Source organism: Patiria miniata, unplaced genomic scaffold (genome assembly GCF_015706575.1).
Source record: "Patiria miniata isolate m_02_andy unplaced genomic scaffold, ASM1570657v1 HiC_scaffold_20, whole genome shotgun sequence".
Classification (NCBI taxonomy): Eukaryota; Metazoa; Echinodermata; class Asteroidea; order Valvatida; family Asterinidae; genus Patiria; species Patiria miniata.
In genome coordinates this window covers 10293870-10311510 of record NW_024037059.1, presented here as the reverse complement: position 1 = coordinate 10311510, position 17641 = coordinate 10293870, and the positions used below count along the sequence as shown (strand labels likewise).

The 17641-nt window shown below is 38.2% G+C and overlaps 2 protein-coding genes across 2 annotated transcripts; one reads left to right on the top strand and one right to left on the bottom strand.

The window, feature by feature from the left end:
* Positions 1-1846: 1846 nt before the first annotated feature.
* Positions 1847-3865, top strand: LOC119729372. The gene is made up of 2 exons (XM_038201994.1): positions 1847-2446; positions 2597-3865. The coding sequence occupies exons 1-2, from the start codon at positions 1847-1849 to the stop codon at positions 2921-2923; spliced, it is 927 nt and encodes a 308-aa protein (XP_038057922.1). The 3' UTR covers positions 2924-3865.
* A 76-nt stretch (positions 3866-3941) lies between these two features.
* LOC119729371 lies at positions 3942-14635 on the bottom strand. Its single transcript, XM_038201993.1, has 10 exons — positions 14437-14635; positions 13650-13735; positions 12248-12898; positions 11636-11710; positions 11218-11369; positions 10030-10239; positions 8720-8981; positions 7170-7312; positions 5837-6069; positions 3942-5416 (listed from the first exon to the last, which is right to left on the bottom strand). Exons 1-10 carry the CDS (start codon positions 14462-14464, stop codon positions 5160-5162), a joined length of 2097 nt encoding a protein of 698 aa, XP_038057921.1. The 5' UTR covers positions 14465-14635; the 3' UTR covers positions 3942-5159.
* Positions 14636-17641: the final 3006 nt, after the last annotated feature.

The window sequence follows — 17641 nt, the reverse complement described above, 5'->3', positions numbered from 1 at the left end:
TCTTGTTTTTTGCAAGTATGTTTCGCGAGTCTTGTTTTTGTGAAGTCTATTTTTAGTAACAGTCTTGTTTTTTGCAAGTATATGTTTCCCGAGTCTTGTTTTTTGCAAGTATATATTTCCCGAGTCTTGTTTTTTGCAAGTATATGTTTCCCGAGTCTTGTTTTTTGCAAGTATGTTTCGCGAGTCTTGTTTTTGTGAAGTCTATTTTTAGTAACAGTCTTGTTTTTTGCAAGTATATGTTTCCCGAGTCTTGTTTTTTGCAAGTATATATTTCCCGAGTCTTGTTTTTTGCAAGTATATGTTTCCCGAGTCTTGTTTTTTGCAAGTATATATTTCCCGAGTCTTGTTTTTTGCAAGTATATGTTTCCCGAGTCTTGTTTTTTGCAAGTATATGTTTCCCGAGTCTTGTTTTTTGCAAGTATATGTTTCCCGAGTCTTGTTTTTTGCAAGTATGTTTCGCGAGTCTTGTTTTTGTGAAGTCTATTTTTAGTAACAGTCTTGTTTTTTGCAAGTATATGTTTCCCGAGTCTTGTTTTTTGCAAGTATATATTTCCCGAGTCTTGTTTTTTGCAAGTATATGTTTCCCGAGTCTTGTTTTTTGCAAGTATATGTTTCGCGAGTCTTGTTTTTTGCAAGTATATGTTTCGCGAGTCTTGTTTTTGTGAAGTCTATTTTTAGTAACAGTCTTGTTTTTTGCAAGTATATGTTTCCCGAGTCTTGTTTTTTGCAAGTATATGTTTCCCGAGTCTTGTTTTTTGCAAGTATATGTTTCGCGAGTCTTGTTTTTTGCAAGTATATGTTTCGCGAGTCTTGTTTTTTGCAAGTATATGTTTCCCGAGTCTTGTTTTTTGCAAGTATATGTTTCCCGAGTCTTGTTTTTTGCAAGTATATGTTTCCTGAGTCTTGTTTTTTGCAAGTATGTTTCGCGAGTCTTGTTTTTGTGAAGTCTATTTTTAGTAACAGTCTTGTTTTTTGCAAGTATATGTTTCCCGAGTCTTGTTTTTTGCAAGTATATATTTCCCGAGTCTTGTTTTTTGCAAGTATATGTTTCCCGAGTCTTGTTTTTTGCAAGTATATGTTTCGCGAGTCTTGTTTTTTGCAAGTATATGTTTCGCGAGTCTTGTTTTTGTGAAGTCTATTTTTAGTAACAGTCTTGTTTTTTGCAAGTATATGTTTCGCGAGTCTTGTTTTTTGCAAGTATATGTTTCGCGAGTCTTGTTTTTTGCAAGTATATGTTTCGCGAGTCTTGTTTTTTGCAAGTATATGTTTCGCGAGTCTTGTTTTTGTGAAGTCTATTTTTAGTAACAGTCTTGTTTTTTGCAAGTATATGTTTCCCGAGTCTTGTTATTTGCAAGTATATATTTCCCGAGTCTTGTTTTTTGCAAGTATATGTTTCCCGAGTCTTGTTTTTTTGCAAGTATGTTTCGCGAGTCTTGTTTTTGTGAAGTCTATTTTTAGTAACAGTCTTGTTTTTTGCAAGTATATGTTTCCTGAGTCTTGTTTTTTTGAAGTATATGTTTGGCTTTTTTTTTTTTTTGAAGTCTGTTATAATTATAGCTGCGGTGTGCATCATGCGGGCGCTGTTGTTTGTGATGAAAGTATAGCCATGCCGGTAGCAGAGAGCAACCAATTAATTCGTTATTACTTCAATTTAGGCCTTAATTACGACGAAATAATTGCATCACTTCTCGCAAACAACAATATTATTATCAGTAAACGGCATCTCAACCGGAAACTGCGAGCTCTAGGTCTTTTCCGGCGAAAAAATCACACCGATATTGTAGACGTCGCCACCTTTATTGAAGGAGAGTTGCAAACATCCGGGCAACTGCATGGCTATAGATGGATGCACTTGCGATGCGTTCAGAGTGGTATCAATATTGATAGAGAAACAGTGCGCCATCTGTTAGGAATACTTGACCCGGAAGGCGTTCAACAAAGGGCAAGGAGACGGCTTCAGAGACGCAGATATCACGTAAGCGGTCCCAATTTCCTGTGGCACTTGGACTCTTATGATAAACTAAAACCCTATGGCATTTGTATAAATGGCTGCATTGACGGGTTTTCCAGGAATGTGCTTTGGGTAGAAGCTTACGTAACAAATAGCGATCCTAGTGTCATTGCTGGTTATTATGTGAGAACAGTACGGGCCAAAATGGGATGTCCAAGAGTAATTCGGGCCGACTTAGGAACTGAAAATGGTACAGTTCGACAAATGCAACACTTCATGAGAACCAATTTCCAAGATGCGTTTGCAGGAGACAGGAGTTTTCTTCAAGGTACCAGTCAGCACAATCAGCGCATCGAATGTTGGTGGAGTGTGTTTCGGAAACACTGCACACAGTACTGGATGAACTTATTTGAAGAACTGAAAGATGATGGTCATTTCAGTGGTGATTTTCTGGATACATCTTTAATACAGTTGTGCTTCATGAATCTAATCCAGGTAAATGATTACATATGTAGGCGTTATGAAATAGTTTGTCGTTGCACAAGTCCCAATGTAAAATCCTTTATCTGTGAAAGCCGTTTAACTTTCAGCCTTTGTGAACAACAATTAAAATACCTGAACAATTAATCTTATTTGCTCATACAGGATGATATTGACACTACCGTGAAGGAGTGGAACTGTCACAGAATAGCTTCATCAAGAAATCGACATGGCCCATTCGGTCGACCTATGGTGATGTACACGGTGCCCCAACTGTATGGAACGCAAGATTATCTTGTTCCTGTGCAACATGATGAAGTAGAAGTATGTGAAACCGAGTGTCAATTTAAAAGCCGATTTCCATGTGACAAGGATGTGTTTAATCTGTGCACTCTTCTGATGAATGAAGCAGGTATTGATAAGCCAAGTAATGCCGACCAAGGACTCCATCTATATCATTTCCTTAGAACAACAATACTGCGACAAATATAACATTAATCATGCAGGCACAAGGTATTGTAAGACTTCGGTTTGTTAAAATAGGCCGTAATCTGTACTGTTTTGATGACAAGGGACAGAAATATCAAGATTGAAAAATTAATATTAAAAAAAAGTATAGCACGGCATGGTTTACTCTGTTATTTTTTTTAAAAATTCATTATGTTAAACCCAACAGACAGCCCCCTGCCCCCCAAAAAAAACAAACACAAACAATGACTCCATTTTTTTGTTCAGCTGGGTCATCTGGACCAATTCCAAGACCGTGGAGAGCGAAGGTTCGTTTATCAGTGGATTTGTCTTCTATGAAAGTGAAATAGAAATTATAGCGGGGTATCGCTCGCAAAAGTGTGTTTGGAATCCGTGGGGGGTCAAAATCCCAAATTCCCAACGTCGGCCATTTTGAAAATTGTTTCTTTTTCAATGGTTTGGCCCACAGTGCTACAATATAATTGTTTCTGGGGTTTAGGGGTACAGGAATTCATATTTGATGTCGATTTGATGATTTGACCTTTTGTTGACCTTCAAATTAAAGATGGCCGCCGAGTTTTAGCTCACAAAGGTAAATCAACTAGTATGGACAGGTACTCATCCAGGGTTTTGCTGTTTGCTCGGACCTAAAACAACACAGGGTGAATGGATTGTGATAATGGAAATGAAACAGTCCTAGGTTAGACACCCTTTAAGCATTATTATTTTGTCTAATGTTATATGGCAATTTCTATTTTGTGGCGTGCAGTTTTTCTTGTGGATGTGTTTTTCAAAGTAATGTATTGCCTAAATTGACGGTAATAAAAGAGGGGAGAGAGAGAGACAGAAAAAAAACTTTTGTCATTTAAATTTGTCTTATCACTGGTGTCATTGTTATATTTCTTCAACATACTCCCATCATCATTTTTTTTTTGAGAGTTACAAGTAGTCTCCACAAGTTTATCCCTTCAGAAAAACATGACTTCCAATATGCTAAGTATACTGTTACTATTTATTAATAAAGAGACAATGCACAGCTGAATTTTATCTTCAAAATTAGTAACAAGTTTAATACAATACTTGAGTTAAACACAAGGCAAGAACGAGCCCAACAAACAAGTCTACTTTTACCAATCATCATGTAGGGGTGGTGTTGGACATATGATGAACTTGTATGGGTCATAAAAACTCACGGGTGTAGCAACATCTATTACATCAGTTCATGCAAGATATTTCTCTTCGCAATATTTTGTACTCGGACTTAAACACAATTCAAAATCAGTGCAATTCTATCATCTCTAACAATTGAAAATCACTTTATTTGAAACCTTTAGATCATTAATTCTTCGGACCGGATATTTGGTAATATTGAATGATTAAGTAGTGAGCAAGTTGTAATTGTAACGAACTAGGATGTAAGACTGTGAAAAAGAATAACTGATTTCTATTGAGGCCAGATGATAATACTCTCCCAAAACCCTGACAGGATGGGATCTACCATCATGCGGTGGAACGCGTCAGGATCATCTACTCCTCTTGGAAGTGACAATGTGGGGCCGCATGTGCAGATGGCTATCGCCTTAAACCTGTTACAGCAGTGTAAAATCCAACCATATGTCGTTTCTTGAACCCATATGGAGGAATGCAGTGTGCTCACTGGTGGCATTGTTCTATTTCTTAGACATACCCAATCACTTTTCCCAGTGGAGAGAGTTGCAAGTAGTCTCCACAACTTTATCCCTTCAGAAATATGTCTTCCAATAAGCTAAACTATACTGTTACTATTCATAAAGAGAGAATGCACACCTGACTTTTATCTTCAAAACTAGTAACAACTTTATAAAATACTCAATTAAGCATATGGCAAGAATGAGCCAAACAAGCAAGTCTTCTTTTTACCAATCATCGACGCAGAGACCATCATATCCATTTTTTTTAAAATTCAAACCATTAACCTTAACATCACCAATGTTGTTGCGTGGGTGGATCTGTGAATAAACCAAAGATTTAACTGTTTTTACGAAAGGCTTTTATTTTTACAGAGTCTGACCTTTCATGAAGCTAATACACAGCTGACTTTTATCTTCAAAACTACAAGTAAAAAAAAAGTAACTTGGCAAAAACGAGCCAAACAAACATTTTACCAATCACCATAGTTGAGGCCATCAATGATTAAGTCAAGTGAGTAAGTTGTAATTGAAATGAAATAGGATGTGAGACTGTGAAAAAGAAACAACTAGCTTCTATGGAGGGCAGATGGCTAAACTCTCCCAAAACCCTGACAGTTGAGGATGGCATCTTCCATCATGCGGTGGAACGCGTCAGGATCATCTACTCCTCTTGGAAGTGACAATGTGGGGCCGCATGTGTATGCAGATGGCAATCGCCTTACACCTGTTACAGCAGTGTAAAATCCAACCATAAGGCGTTTCTTGAACCCACATGGAGGAATGCAGTCTGCTCCTGTCCAGAAGTCAAGCAGCTGAGTCAATTTAACTTGCCCTGTACCAGGTTGCCCTGAAACATAATAACAACATGCCTTATTTAACCCAAAAACTGACAAATTTGTTATAATTTTATTTTATACGAATAATTTTTGTTGTTGATTTTAAAATCTATAATGATTTTTATCGAATTCTTTGCTTGGCTTGGTTTGGCTTGTAAATAGGCCCAGTAAGCCAAATAATATATAATTGTAAATATGCAATGGAAAGTAGTAGGGTGTCACATTTACAGACTGATTAGTTTTCACTTCATCCTAATTATACACAAGATTGGGTTTTCAGTTGTTTTAAATTTCACACATGTTTTTTTTTTCATTTAGTGACCCCAGGGTAAGAGTGATAACTGATCATTGAAATTATTGTAAATGTTGACATTATAATAAATCTGCTCATTAAATACAGCTCAATGTCATTATCTTTAATCTGTACTTACTTGAGCAATTTTCTATGAAAACCTCAAAGGAGTAGATGGTGTCATCCTCAGCAGACTTGTTGTTTGAGCCCTCAGGAGAGTACTCCACCTGATACAACTCCTTCAAGCTCTTGGGTGTCAAAGATATGTCATGTTGGACGAGAAGGCATCTAGTTGTGTGCTGATTTTGTTCAATGTCATGGAACAAATCTTCTCCTAATCCACTAATGAATTGACTCGTGGCTGGCTGAACCCTTGATGAAATACAATTGAAATTTTCAATCGTTTGTAAAATTGAGACTTAAAGCATTTGAAAAGAAGAGCACACTGTCCATCGGCATACATTACTCCCAAAAGAAAGAGTAATTTATGTAATCCTTGCTTTGCTGCCAGATGTGCTATAGGGTGAGTCAAAAAGAAGGTTACCGAGATTAATCATTGTTTCACTAAAACATGATTACATTGATTCAACATTGCATGGTGTATTAAAACGAGCATATTCTCCCATGCACACATCGGAAAGAAAAAATCACTGAAACTGATCTTTGCTATCAGGAGTTATACCTGTTTTAATAAAAAAAAATTTTTTTTTACATCTGTCCATGGAATGTTGAACGAAAGTAAGGAAAACCTACAAAACTCAAAATTCTCATTTAAAAAAATTAATCGGTTGAATTTTGTTTATTCTTCAAACTTGCAGTGAGGTGCCATATTGGCAATGCCTGAAAAAAAAAGGTTTTACATGGGTCGAAGATCATTCTGTTATAATTGACACTGATTAAGGGTGTGATGCAAACTCACAGATTTAAATCTCACTGGAATTTCAAAGCCTGTGTATAATATCTAGTGCTCATTAAATAGCTTCCAAACATTTCAGCTTTCCATGGACAGCTGTAATAATAGGTGCCTTTACTCCTGACAGCAAGGATCAATTTCAGTGATTATTTCTTTCTGATGTGTGAGAGAATATGCTCATTGTAGTACACCATGCAATGTTGAACCAAAAGTAATCATGTTTTAAGGGAACAATTATTAATCTCAGTTACCTTCTTTTTGACTCGCCGTGTTTTAGTTACAGAATTGCTATCTGATGAAGCATGATAGGGTACAATAAAAGTTACAATGTTATCAATTGACTTTTAATTTGAGCCAAAAACAATTTGACTGTACTGCATGGGAGTTGAACCCGAGACCTCTGGATTACCGTACCACCTGAGCTATCCAGCGCCATGATGGCGTCCTCCCAAATAGTCAACTATTTTTGCTCGGGTTGGGGTGCCAGGCTATAAGCAGTTAACGAGTAATGGATTCTGTACCCTTTTTCCGGGTTACATGCACTTTTAGAGTAACTCACCTGTAAACCATGTAGTGATTTAACAGGCTTTGAACAATGTCTTCTTTCTCAACCCCAATGAATTTTGTCACACCTTGATCTATCAACCAGTCAGTAAGCTCTTCTATGGTTGCTGTCATCTGTGAAGCAGAGCAATCCTGAAGCTGCATTGAGAAGTGAACAAACACAAACATATAAAGACTCAATAAATGAGTTTCCTAAGAATAATATTGCTTTTGCAAATATCCTTCCATCTAAGTGTAATATTAATATCATTAAGTCCCATTTTAGATTGTTGATAGATCCTCATATAATCAGTATGTAATGGGGATGAAATTGCAGGCCCCCAATTTTGTTTTACTCCTAGTACCAATGTTTCACTAGGACTAGGACAAGTCTAGGAGTTGGTGTTTGATTGGTGAGTGGTAGGTGGGTGATTGGTAGTAGCCTATATACGACCAAACATGGTGCATGGAGGGAGGTTGTCCAGGGGTCAGTGACCATACCCAAGAAGTGTTTGAGCACTTGGCCACTGGACCCCGACAGAGGAAATTTGTAAAAATTAACCCTCTAAGTTTCTTCAGTTTAAACACTTTGCCTCTGTCGGATAGCTTCATTGGATTGTTTTTTTTTCTTTTTTTAATGCTGTCACTGCGAAAGAGAGAGGCACTTGTGCCAAAAGCTTCAACAGACTTTGAAGGTGTTATAACATTCTTTAAAATGGACTACAGTGCCGGGGTGGGGTTAGGGAGAGTGTCTCTCAGTCTTTGCCAGTGACAGCATTCCCAAAAGAAGGAAAAAAAAGGAAAGTTCAAGTTTCGCAACATTGTGAGTGTGTACCGGTTAATTTGTTGCTGTCTGTTTTAAGGCCACATTTATACTGATGCTTAACCATATCTACAAACTTATTTCAAACTGCTCTCGTGGACACAATGCTTCTCTACAATATCTCTGAAGGCTACATGTATGATTCCTTCTTCTTTTTACAAACAAGAATTTGGCAGGACCCTCTGGTGGTTGTTCCTGCATGTTCCCCAGTTGAAGCAAGTTACATATGATACAGTTATGGATGAACTTTTGATCTTTGTAATGAATGTGCGCATTCATTATTTAACTGTGCCACTTATAATTGTGCATAGCGCCCATAACCATGTGAGTTTGTTCTCTATGTAGGCAGCCATCTTGTCTAGACACAATACCGTACACTATTATTACTAGCTGAAACATCTCGAGTGTGCATTTTATTCAATCCGATTCATCCAATCATTACAATCTTTCTCCATGCACTCACATTGCTGAGATTTCTAAGACTAGCCATCTGTGTGCACGTTATGATGTAAAATGGGACACAGCTCAATTTATCACCAAGCTAAAATTGATCTTAAGGTGTGTTTTAATCTTAACAGCAGGGGCACTTGTCACAACTATCCCTGGATAACATGTAGATTTTTTTTTCACCCAGAAATGGCATATCATTGTGGAAAAGATGTGGGTGGATTTTTTTTAACGGAGAAAGTTTTCTATGGACTGCTAACGGATTATGCATGCAATGTCCTTTTAATTAAGAGTACCTTTTTCACATTCGCACGATATGCTGTATCACAGATGTTGTCCACCTCACTCAAACTAACATCTGCTTTCCCAACCATAGCCTCAAACACACATGGGTTAAGGCCATTCAGGCCAGGGCCACCATTGCTCAAGCTCCAACGTATTAGTTGACCAGCTGTCTTGTATGTGCCTTTCCTCATGTGTTCCACGTCGTACCTGAATTGAAGACCACCTTTAGAACTGTCAAAGATGCCCATGCATGCAACGCCTTTCATTAGCAACCTGCATAATTATGTTAAAAGAAAAATATCATAATGATAATATAGTCAGTTCATAATACCAGACAGTGGGTGCAAATAAATTCAGACCACTCAAAGACCAATAAATGCTCTTTTCTACCTTGCGCTGTAATTTTCTTTTGACTTCAGAAGACAAATTTTTTTTTTAATGTGTTGATGTCTCTTGATCCTTTCTTGTTGATTTAAAGTTTTGTTTCAGTGATCAGGCATGCAAGTTTTCCTCGGATCAGTTGATTTCCTCTTTTTTTACTTCCCATGTGTGCCATTGAAAACAGAAAAACACTGTACAAAGTCTTGGAAAGATTTGAATTTTCTCTTTTTTTTTGTGACTTGCCAGTTGCATGCCTGAGTGATTTATAGTCATGTTTTCAAACCTTTGGCCATCTCAGTCTCCATATCGACACAGTTTTAAAGTAGCACTGAAAATAGACATCATGTCACTAAAACTAAAGCATCCATGTGAAGTACCCACCTAGAGGTACCTACAATAGAAACAACTTTCTCGTACTTGCTTTGCAAGATTTTGAAAATGCTGTCATTGTGTTACTATACTGTCTCAAATATGGCAATTTTGCCCCAAAAGTGCATTTTCAGAGGAATTGTAATAATGGCAACAAACGGACGAGATTTGGATTTTAAAGGACTATTATTTCCTTGCTCCTTGTACTACTTCATCCCACAATGTACAAACAATATTTTTTTGACTGTGAACAGATATCTGAAGTCTAAAATCCCTTGTTCTGTTTTTAGACATTACAAAACCCCTTAATTCTAAAATCAGCAAAAAGATGCTCACTTTTTCCCTACTTGTGCCTGAGACTTTGCTTGGCACCTAGAATGTTTTCCTTATTTGGGCAAAAAATAGTTAAATTTTGGTGATAATGAATTTCCTTTGGGGGGGGGGGGAGGTGATCAAGGGACAACACAAACACGGCAACTGAGAGACAAAAACATCAACCTATGCTTAAATAATTGAATATAACAAACACTGTCTCAGTTATTCTGGTTTAAATACATGCATGTGTACTTACTTAAAAAACTCCCTACTTGGCCCACCCTCGTCTTCGGCCTCCTCACCGGCAAACGTCACACAAGGTGGTCGATCAAAACTGAAGCCCTGGGCTTGAGTAGCATGTATAGCTGACTTCAGCAACCTTTTTCTAGAAGCAATGACCATTATGGGATCTCCTGTGATTGATTGCTCGAGCTGTGAAATTATCTGATGCAGCGTTTTCTCTGTTCTGTCAGAAATAATGGAGGGTAAACCAACAAACTGAAATAATCCATCCAGTATAAAGTTTATCCAGTAATAAATAATCCAGTATAAAGTTTAGAACTTATTTATACAGTCACACTGACTGTCAAGAAAGAATCAACTGTGAATGTCAGAAATGTGGTTGTTGCATTGTAAATTTCCTTCAAGGTGAAAATTAATGCCTCCTTGCTAATTGTTGACCACCACAAACCCCCCCCCCCCAAAAAAAAAAATTAGTTTGTCCAACATGTGGAAGAGGCCACATCTAATAGCATATAGTTTGGATAAAGACAAAAAAGTCATAATGTCGTCACTATTGTGTTATACTAGTCCATTTCAATAAGTGAATCTATCGCTGATGTTGACAATAATTGAGTTTCCAACACAAGGTTTTTTATCATACTACAATAATTGGGAAATGTTGCAAATGCCACAGATACATGATGGAAATCTTCATTTAAGATTTCTCCTATGCCATTATGGGCTATATAGCTAAAGCTTCTAGGTCTGGTTATAGACCAACCACCTATACCATTACAATTCTTGTGGTCTTTCCAGTCTGTCTGGCTGTCTGTATGTTTTTTTGTTTATTCGTTTGGTTGTAATTTATTTGTTTGTAGGTTAAGTTTTCTTCTTTCTTTGTCCTGGCATGCATTTTTTTTCTTTTCTCAGTTACGATTGTGCACGTCCACCTTGTTTGTCCTTTGTGAGCCTACCTTACAAAGTTGGACTTATTTGATCAGCCTCATACTTCACCCTTTGGTTAGTTTGCACTTACCATACTACATTCTCTTTACTGTAATAGATTCCATTTTCAAAACTTTGTTGTTTTGCAGTGAACATATTGCTACATAATCAAGGAGTGTATAAAATAAATGTCTATTCAAAATGTGAAATTTTGAAAACAGTTCTATATATCCCCTGAACAAAATTCATCAGTAAGTACATGCATTATCAATATTACCTTGGTTCTGGTAGTGGCTGGATGTCATTTAAACTGGCTTCGATCGCAGCAGCTAGTGATTGGTCTTCTTCATCAATGTCGCTGTCAAGTATTTCTATGTAGGACTGGTAACTTCCCGCACTGTCAGTACTTGGTACATGTTCATTACACTCCTATTTATAAAAAAATAACAAAGAAGATGAGCCATTTAATTTTAAGCTCTTTCATTTTTTTCATAGTCAATTGAAGGTGCCGTGACAGACCACAATTATATCAAAAAAATCAAATGTCAATTAACTGTTTAAAAAAGGCTGTTAACATGAAGGGGAGAAGGAGAAAAGTACAACTCTTCATTTTTACATATTGCCGAGACTGAGAGAGTTGAGATGCAGACAAAGCTATGTCATGCACACATGCTGCTAAACCATACGAATCTTACCTGATGTCGGTGACGAAATAGAATGGTTGGTGTATCTGTTTGTTCAAAGCTTGTACTGGCTTCCATGTCTGAATGCTATGTGACAAGAACAATAAAAGTAACAGTTATAGTACCCCTAACAATAACAATAAGAGTAACAAAACTTCACAAAGGAAAAGAAAACTGATATGCATTGATCTCGTAGACATGATGTTCATCTGTACCAGTTAATGACATTATTCACAATTGATCACAGAAGTGACACCCCAGTCTGTAGTTACAGAAACACATTGTATTTTGAAGAAGCTATTTTCGCTGAAGACTATAAAAACAGGGTTTAGAATAAGTTCCTGCACATGCTTAAATTGAGGTTGATCAGTCAGTTCCTGTTGGCCTGTGTACTTTATATAATTGTTTGAGGCATCTAAGAGCATGTACTGCTTTACATGGATGTTTCTATTTCCATAAAGTGATGTAAATGTATCCTATACTCTCTTGCTTGCTAGGTAAATTGATCAATAATTTGTAACCTTTACCTGTGGTCTGCTCATTGTTTCTATTAGTCCTTTCTACAAGGAAAACACTTTTTTTTTAAAATGATGAAAACATGCACATCCACAAAGTCCAAAATACCTGATCCACAGGAATTTTTGAGGTCTCCACTTCTACTTCTGGGGGATCCCACAAGTCAAAAGATTCTTCGTCCTCACTCTCCACGCCATATTGTTTCGTTTTTAGGTAGAATCGTACGACTGCCATCTTTGCTTCCTCAAACAGTTCCTCCAATGTGGCACTGCTCGGTACAACTTGGTGCCGAACATCAGTAAGTTGGGTTTCATGCGATTCCAACGATCCTTTTGAGGATTGGCCGTCTTTAAAAAAGAGGCCCTCTGCTATCTTTTTTAGGGTATCTGCTGTTGACGACTTACTTACTGCCAGTTTTCTTGTCCCTCCCCCATGTTGTTTCCGGACTTGCTTGTATTGTTTTTGGACTTCATCATAATGCATCCACCCAATGTCTATTTTTCGTGTAGTGCGTTTTGCATGTTTGTTCCCAACAAGGTGCACTTTTGGAGCTTCTGATGTACCACCGCCTCTTTTGTTATGAAGTTTCATTCGAAGTTTCTGCAGGAGTTTCCCCTTCTCAGTATCTTCACTATCACTGGAAGATGATTGCTTCATGGTTTTCTTGCAGAAATGTTGAACTGCCACACGGTCGCCCAGGTGTGGGAGGAATGCCTGAAGTTGTTTGTCATCAATGAGAAGCACTGTTTTCGCATCAATCTGCATCAAGATAAACTTGACAATTTAAGAAATAATGCTCACAAAATTTCATATGGCAGCCTTATAAAATGTCATTTTTAAGTCTTGGATTGTTTCAGATTCATAACCAATAATGTGCAGGACTAGTTAATTTGATAGTAATTTGTATGGCCCTTGGTGTTTTTAAATGTTTGCAAATTTCTTTTAACAGAAAAAAACACGTGCATTTTATAGTGGCATTATTACACGAAAGTGACTTTGTTCACACCAACCAATACTTCTTCAGATTTAAAGACAACACAGATTTGTTTAAATTTATTTGAAGAGTCTTATGCACAATCAAATGACTATTGAGTGAAGTCATGTTGCTGCGAAAGGGTCTTGTTTTTGTATATTCATGATTGAGCATACATTTGTGGGTGCACTCCATGTTCCACCAGCAAACCAGCAAATGCATGCATGCACTAGAATCACTGCGGGAAATGTTGGTCTCTGAATTAGGACTCGAGAAAAGTGTGCAAATTTTCCCCTCGCAAACAAATACAAAATGTAAACCTCAGTATTGTTTTAAGTTAACACTATCTTTTCACCCAAACTATAATGTCAAAAACTTGGAGGCCCACCCTACCCTTAAAGAGTAACACAATTAGTTTACAATGGTTCATAATATCAAACAGACAAAGTCTTTTAATGTATTACTTAGGTTTGCAGTATTATTTGATGTAAAACATATGCAAAAAACACTCATTAGTGTCATGAATGTGCTGTGTACCTTCTCTTTCCTCATCCTCTCTATAGTGGCTTCTGGGATTGCTCTGTCCCTCATAAATTGGTAAAGATCCATACCTGATGAATTGCCTATCAAGAAAAAAACAGGAACACTGAAAATGAGTTGAAAAAGTAGCTTGCACCTATATACAATGTCAATAAACAATTATTTCTACAACAGTAAGAAGCCTAAATTGCTAAAAGGCCAATCAAATATATATCTGGTGTTGTTTCAATAATTTTACAGTCACGACAGTATCTAAGATTATGATAAGTGTACTACTAGTCTGTTGGCTGGCTTACAGTTAACGTTAGAGCCAATTTTGGGCAAAATCATGACACGGCACCGGATAGGATAAGAGCCCCAATTTTGGTGGGCCTATACACTTACTTTTTATATGTCCCCAAGAACAATTCCATATTTAATAGAGAGGGGGTGCCCGGTTTGGGTCACCTACACGTAGATCAAGGTCAGACCAATGTTATAGGCGGGTGCTCTCCCATGCCTAACCACTGTTGAAAGGACGTGCTATACGTTACACAATGTACATGTAGGCCTAGCATTTATGCATTAGACTTAACCACGCTGACGTACATCATACATGGAGAAGAAAAGTAACTGGCCTAGGACTAGGATCGTGCAATCCTGTTTGACATTGTTATCCTCTCTAAAGTGAAAGAGTAAAGCATCAAAGCTACAAAGAATGGCGTACGTGACTCTTCTCTCGGCTTAAAACTAATCTCATAAAAAAGAGGAACAGAAAAAGACTCTCCAATTTGAAAATCTTTACCTGCAGTTCTGCCGGAAGAGTCCATCATGTCCGAGGCGCCCTCATGCGTTGATCGCCCGACGCCAGCGTGGTGACGATACGATCAAGTCTCACGGTGCAAAACCCAGGAAACATACAAGATTCGCCAAATATACACTTGCAAAAAACAAGACTCGGGTAACATATACTTCCAAAAAACAAGACTTGCTCAATTTATACTTGCAAAAAACAAGATTTGCCAAACATATACTTGCAAAAAACAAGACTCGGGAAACATATACTTGCAAAAAACAAGACTGTTACTAAAAATAGACTTCACAAAAACAAGACTCGCGAAACATACTTGCAAAAAACAAGATTTGCTAAACATATACTTCCAAAAAACAAGACTCGCCAAACATATACTTGCAAAAAACAAGACTGTTACTAAAAATAGACTTCACAAAAACAAGACTCTCGAAACATACTTGCAAAAAACAAGACTCGGGAAACATATACTTCCAAAAAACAAGACTGTTACTAAAAATAGACTTCACAAAAACAAGACTCGCGAAACATACTTACAAAAAACAAGACTCGGGAAACATATACTTCCAAAAAACAAGAATGTTACTAAAAATAGACTTCACAAAAACAAGACTCGCGAAACATACTTGCAAAAAACAAGACTCGGGAAACATATACTTGCAAAAAACAAGACTCGGGAAACATATACTTCCAAAAAACAAGACTGTTACTAAAAATAGACTTCACAAAAACAAGACTCGCGAAACATACTTGCAAAAAACAAGACTCGGGAAACATATACTTGCAAAAAACAAGACTCGGGAAACATATACTTCCAAAAAACAAGACTGTTACTAAAAATAGACTTCACAAAAACAAGACTCGCGAAACATACTTACAAAAAACAAGACTCGGGAAACATATACTTACAAAAAACAAGAATGTTACTAAAAATAGACTTCACAAAAACAAGACTCGCGAAACATACTTGCAAAAAACAAGACTCGGGAAACATATACTTGCAAAAAACAAGACTCGGGAAATATATACTTGCAAAAAACAAGACTCGGGAAATATATACTTGCAAAAAACAAGAATGTTACTAAAAATAGACTTCACAAAAACAAGACTTGCGAAACATACTTGCAAAAAACAAGACTCGGGAAACATATACTTGCAAAAAACAAGAATGTTACTAAAAATAGACTTCACAAAAACAAGACTCGCGAAACATACTTGCAAAAAACAAGACTCGGGAAACATATACTTGCAAAAAACAAGACTCGGGAAATATATACTTGCAAATAACAAGACTTGGGAAACATATACTTGCAAAAAACAAGACTCGGGAAACATATACTTGCAAGAAACAAGACTCGGGAAACATATACTTGCAAAAAACAAGATTCGCCAAACATATACATCCAAAAAACAAGATTTGCTAAACATATACATCCGAAAAACAAGATTCACCAAACATATACTTGCAAAAGAGCAATTTATACACTCGATGGCACTAACGGGCTTTCGTATATTTCAACAAATTATTTGAGGGTATGAACTTATTTTTCATCTGAACTTACAGTTATTTGCTCTTACGTTTTCCTTACTCACCCTTCTTTTAAAAATGGAAGCGACTAGGCAAAATCCGCGTTGTGATTGGTTAACCTTCAGCGCGCTTCTTATTTGCATAAAAACTATGAATAATTCAACAAAATCAAGTTGCAAAAGGCCTCGTGGCTTTGCCACTCGTGCGTGCTGACTTAATCTTTGCTCCTGTCGCTTCGGGTCTTCGCAACTCCGCCGCTCTAATAAGCCACGAAGGCCTGGGCGAAAGGCTATCCCCGACACTGCAAAACCAGCATAGCCTACAGTCAGACCCTCAGACTCCGTCGAATCTGTTCTAATGATTCCGATTTTATCCACCACTCACATAGCCTTGTTCAATGCGGTCTCTTTGCTTTTTGTCGAAGGGAGATAATCGGGCCCTGCACCCACAATCAACGCGGCTACGTGCGTGTACCACCGACCCTTGTCCGTACGAACGGTTCGGTACTAACACAACCAGCAAGCACACACACGTGAGTACGGACTGTACATGTACGCATGGTGTAATAAGGCAGTAAAATGTAGGCCTACTGTGTTCTGCGTGTTGGTGTACGTACGTGCGTGTGGGGGATATACGCGCCGCGTGGCCTGTCGAACGACCGCCTTGTTGGGTCTGCAACTTCCGGGTTTAATGTCTTTATTTACCTTTTCGTCCAGTTTTGGAAAAAAATGGGCGGGCTTCAGGATATGCGGGTATGCCGTGATGATTATGTAGGTTCGTCTTGGACCAATCACATGAAACAACCTTCCCAATAGTATGATTAATTCATTTTTAAGCTGACCAATTGTAAGCTTCACAAGAATCATGTGACGTCGCGCTGCATGCATAATGCATTAGTCATCATGGCGTCTTCCATGTCTTGTTAGCGAGAGCGAAATGTTCGTCACTTTTTCAACAATTTGACATTGGTTCGAGTTTTTCGGCTCGTGTAATGAATCCATTTGAGTGGGCAACGATCGTCTAATGACAGCATTACCTGCATAATTCGTTGGAGCCTTCAATACTGCTTCGGACAGACTGGGACTGAACGACTTTCACCCACAGCAACGGGCCGCCATTGCAGCGTTTCTTCGCGGATGCGACATGTTTGTTAGCCTATCGCGGGCTGACCAATGAGAATTCAGTATACGCGGGGGTGGTACCTCATTACCGTAATAGGTTTTGCTGGGTCAACTCAAAACCATCAAGGCGTTGGGTTACGCGGACTAGCTCATGCATGCACTCAGTGGCGTCACCAGACTTTTCAGTCTGGGGGGGGGGCACAGGGGGGGGGCACCCGCATTTGATGGGGGGCACTTAGGTGGATACGGATCGCCGTCCTGGGGGAGGGGTCTAAGGGGAGGGGGTGCCCCCCTCCCCTTTGGAAAATTTTCGCATACGGAGGATGGGCTAGATGCAAAATGGTGCCACATTTGATGCTAAATTCGATCTGAAGATATATCCAGAAATTGCTATTTAACCAACTCAGATGATGGGAGTTGAATATAACAAAATATATATATATTTTTTTACCAACCCAAATCTCAGATGGGGGGGCACTCGGGGGGCACTAGGTTTTCCAGGGGGGGGCACGTGCCCCCCCCCCCCCCTGCCCCCCCCCCCCCCTGGCGA